At 41.6% G+C, this 5,010-nt stretch overlaps 1 protein-coding gene across 1 annotated transcript; it reads right to left on the reverse strand.

Moving 5' to 3' along the window:
* Window positions 1-3,756: 3,756 nt before the first annotated feature.
* Window positions 3,757-4,120, reverse strand: LOC139685972 (uncharacterized; the record flags this gene model as incomplete). The annotated part of the gene is made up of 1 exon (XM_071583097.1): window positions 3,757-4,120. A coding segment is annotated over exon 1 (364 nt), but the record flags the coding sequence as incomplete, so codon positions are not given.
* Window positions 4,121-5,010: the final 890 nt, after the last annotated feature.

Consider the following 5,010-nt stretch of genomic DNA (forward strand, 5'->3'; position numbering starts at 1 on the left):
AGTGTGTGGTGCTGGGGGTGGTGTAAGGTCACCAAGCCATCCATGCTTGCATGTCTGCACGTACAATCACAGTCATTATACCTTTACACAGATATCAGTTCGATCATGAACCCTGAACACAAAGTTATTCACCAGGAAAGAAAGCTACTTACATGCAAGAATATTTAATGCGGATGACAGGATACGGATTCAACAGGGTGCCTATATTCAAATCACGCGTGAAAAATGTTATAAAGATGAATCTATTTAAAATACATGCCGGATATCGACAAAATATACAAGCATGCACCACCAATACCAATCATCCCTTTCATGCATGCGATCACATATCTATTTTGATCTGTAATCTTGCGAGGAAAAAACGACTATTTTGAATCTATCCCTTTCTACGATCCAATTAAGTTTACTTGAAGATTACTATGAAAACTAGTTGTATAACTATTGCGAATTAAATGTTATCCCTTTTCACTTTTCCTTTGCATTCTCGTATTCCTTTTAATCCATTCCCGCGTTTCTCTTTCAATCCATGTCATGGGAAATCTCTCTCCCTCTTGGGCGGAGGGAAGCCAGCCCGCTGGCAAGCAGTCCCTCCGCCCGACCCATTCCACAACCTCATCCCACCCCTACCTTCATCACGTCCTCTTCCGCCCCCACGGCACGAATCACACACACCCTTCCTCTATTCTTCTTCCTTCGTTCATTCATTCATTCATTCTTTCTTCGAGCAAATCCCCCTCCATTCCATCCATTTATCTCCCCATCCTCCTCCAATTCCCTCTCTCCCTTGCATCAATCTCCTCCACAACCCTCCCCACTCATTCCCTACCATCACTTCGGAAGCCCTTGCGGCGTGACTAATCGTGACTTGAAATATATGTACAGCCGCAGGCACTCCGGAGAGTCTCCTCCCTACATCCCTCACACTCTCCCTCCCCCCACCCTCCACTAAAGTATATGCGTTCGCCTCTTCCTCCTCTTGCAATAGTCGGTCGATCTTTCCTTTCCATCTATCCGTCCCTCCTTTCTCTTTCTCCCCCCCTCTCTCTGTCCCTCCTCGCCGCCCCCCGTTGCTCCCGTAAAACTCCCCACCCCGCCCGCTTACAGACTCTCTCTTCCTATCTCTTCCCCGTCTGGTCGTTCCATCCTGACTCCCACCACACCATATTTATCCATCCCTTTCGCTACCAATCCACGAAAAAGAGAGCCTTTTTGACCCAGGCGTGGGAGGCTTAATTTAATCCTTCAATTAGGGCGACCGATTTGCTGAATACGGCGACGTTGAACTTAGTGTGCGGGTATGCATATATATATATATATATATATATATATATATATATATATATAAAGTTATTTATATATATATATATAAAGTTATATATATATATATATATATATATATATATATATATAAAGTTATTTATATATATATATATAAAGTTATATATATATATATATATATATATATATATATATATATATATATATATATATATATATATATATATAAATGTATGTATGTGTGTGTGTACCTCGCACATACTATATGTGTATATAAAGATGATGTAGAAGCCCTCACGAGAGCAATATAACATTTGTACGGCACGATAGAACACAAAATAAAACAAATGACACATAAAAAGACACATTGTAGATTATGAATAACTGATCGTAGCACTTTTCCACTTGATAAAAATATTTTTATTTACGACCGGGTTTCGATGTATTACATCATCATCAGGTAACCAACTGAAGTTGTGTTCAAGCTTATATACCTTCCGGAAGGGGTGGAGAGGGCGTGGTAGGAAACGAGGGGGGGTTGGAGAGGGGGGGAAAGGAGGGGAAGGGGGTGAAGGGAAAGACAAGGGAGACATTTACAAGAAATAGCGGAAACAGAGTATTGACCTTGTTAAAAAACACACACAGTATATATAGTCTTTAGGGTTCGAAGTGATCCTGTTGGGTGGATGGCGGCAGTCTCCAATAAACCATCGGTGGCCGGGACGGAACCAGTAGACCAGCTGGGTTTGGAGACCAAGGATTAGGCCCTTCTGGAAGAGTGGTGGTGGAATACCCCCACTTAACTCACACACTGGAGGGGGGGGGAGAGAGCACTCAAGGAAGGAGGCGGTTGTGTGTCACGCGTGGTCAAAGTTTACTGACGAAAGTTGATGGAAAGGAGGGGGGAGGACGAAGTGAATTGCATGTCATTAAGAAGAGGGGTTTTCTTCTTAACTCGTTGTACAATTTCTAATTGTTCCAATGCGTCTAATTTTCTGCATTTATTTGACACATGAAGCACTTTTAATTTAAATTCACAGGTGTGGTTAGTCTCGAGTAAGTGTTTGGCGATCATAGATGTGGTGTTGCCTAAAATCGTGCACTTCTCGTGTTCTTTGATTCGGGTGGAGAAATTCCTACCCGTTTGGCCCACATATATGGCCCCACACTCGCACTGTATGGCATACACACCACTCTTCCTAGTATTGTCGATAGTATCCTTGTATTTACAGAGGAGTTTCGATATGTTGAAAGGGGTATAAAAAGTGACTCTAAATTTGTCCTTCGGGAGTGCATTCGCTAGATGGTATGATGAGTTGTTGATGAAGGGGATTTTGCACCATTTTCGGGTATCCGTGGCCCGTACCATTTGTAGGGAGGTTGCTATGTTAGTGGCAAGCTTGGTCCTTTTCTTCCGGAGTAAAGAGTTGATCAAAACCTCCTTGTAGCCATTGTTGACGGCGATGCGTTTAATAATATTTAGTTCGTGGTCAAAATGTGCTTTAGGCATGGGGATTTTGATCAACCTATTTATCATGGAGTGGAAGCTGGCTAATTTATGGGAAATGGGGTGGCATGAATCTGCGGGAATCACCAAGTCAGTATAAGAGGGTTTCCTGTAGATCCCAAACACGTGTTTATTCTCTCGAAAATCGATGGTCAGGTCAAGGAAATTTATTCCCCCATCGACTCCTGGCTCCATGGTGAACTTTAAAGAATTATGCACTGTGTTTAGGAATTGAAAGAATTTTTCTTATTGTCTATTGCTCCCTGTCCAACAGCATAGGATGTCATCGACATATCTGAACCAATATCGAATATTGTCCAAAAGTTTTTCATTAGAATTAAAAATTTTTTCTTCCAATCTATCCATGAAAATTTCGGCCAAAAGTGGGGAGAATGGTGAGCCCATGGCTAATCCTTCCTTTTGCTTGGAATACCCTCCATTGAACAAAAAATAGTTTTGGTCAACACAAAGTTGGAGTAGCTTACATATCTCGGTGTTTATCGAGCACTCTACATTAGCATTGGAAAGGATGTCGTGGGCGTAAGATAATGCCTCTTGTTTCGGGATGGAGGGGAAAAGATTTTGGACATCAAATGAAACTAACTTGGCGTTCGGGGGTAGGGTAACGTTTTGGAGCTGTTCCACTAAGGAAAGCGAATTTTTTATACTGAATTTCGGTTTAAAATCAGAGAGTTGGCGAAAGACTGAATTTAGAGTAAAGGATAATTTATGCGCCGGTGCACTCATACTGGCTACCACAGGTCTGATTGGTACGTCTTGTTTGTGTAGTTTGGGTAAACCGTATAATCTTGGGGGTAGTGGGTTCATGTTAACCAGGTAGAATTTTTCTTTTTCACTGAAAACTTTGACGGATGCAGATATGACATTTTTAACAAGCTTTTGGTATGCTGCAGTGGGGTCTTTCTTCAAAATTTCGAAATTGTTGGAAGAAATGAAGGCTTGGCACTTACTTATGTAATTTTCTTTATCCAGGATAACTATGCTATTTCCGTTATCTGCTCTGATGATGGTCAGTTGCTCCTCTTCTATTTGCGTGGATAGATTCTCGAGTGTGGCTGCGTCTGTCGATGGGCGTTGGAAGTTGCTAGGCGTCTTCTTCATATCGGCCGAGATGATATCAGCCATGAGTTGTTTAGTGCCCAAAATTTCACCGGAAAGGGCCACTTCGCAGTCCGCAGCTAAGTTTTTGTAGGTCTTGGTGGAAATTGGAAGTGCAGGAGCATATTTTAGCCCTTTGTGGAGTAAATTCAATGCAGGATCCGAGAGATTGCATTTGGACAAATTCACTACTCTCGGGGAGAAGGTGTTCTCCATAGTTGTTTGTTAGGACCTATTGCTGGTTGATGAGACACTGTGGTTACCTTTCCTTGAGAGACGGAAAAGTTTTTGGTCGATGACTTTACGTTTCCGTTCGCCGATGTCTTGGGACAGGTTTCTCACTCGTTCTTCGAACACTTGGAATTCAACGTGGTGCAGTTTAAAACACAATTCTATATGTAGTGTATGTAGGTAAAAGCCCAGGGCGTCTCGCTTGGTGTACCACATTTTTAGCTCCTTTTGAACCCACACCTTTTTTGCCGCGGAAACTGCCAATTGGGCTGCTGCAGAGGCGCAAGGGGTTTTGATGTGCACGCTAGCATGGCAACACAGGCAAAGTTATATCTGAAATTGTTCATTAAGTGCCGCAAAGCCTCCCTCAACATATATTTCACCAGTAGGTGTTTGAAATTAGGTGTTACCCCAAAGTTTGTGCACATCAAAACCCCTGTAATGTAATGTAATGTAATAATTTTAGTTATCAAAACTTCCCAGGAATGCGCACCCGTTCATTGTTCTGATTGAAGAGAATTTGTTCACATTCAATAACGACGCATGATATTAATCGTTTGATCTTTCTTATAATTAATCGATGCAGCTGATCCTACGTATCACCAAAAAAAAACGTAGACATCACCTTCTCGGCCGATTTCACCGTCTTCTTTGACGTAAAAAAATGCCTTCAATCCGTTAGGCAAATAATGAACCAAGGGAATGTATGGGTAATTAGCTGTGAAAATGACTCTATTTTATTTTACTATGCATCTAAATTATGATTTTTTTATGCTTCCATTCACCATAACAACTTCGAGAGTTGAAAGCACTATTAAGGGTTCTATGCACTTCCGGAGGAAAATAAGGCTTATTTTTAAGGTTTTTTCCCTTAA

Source organism: Hetaerina americana, unplaced genomic scaffold (genome assembly GCF_022747635.1).
Source record: "Hetaerina americana unplaced genomic scaffold, ioHetAmer1.1.p SCAF_1225, whole genome shotgun sequence".
NCBI classification, from domain to species: Eukaryota; Metazoa; Arthropoda; class Insecta; order Odonata; family Calopterygidae; genus Hetaerina; species Hetaerina americana.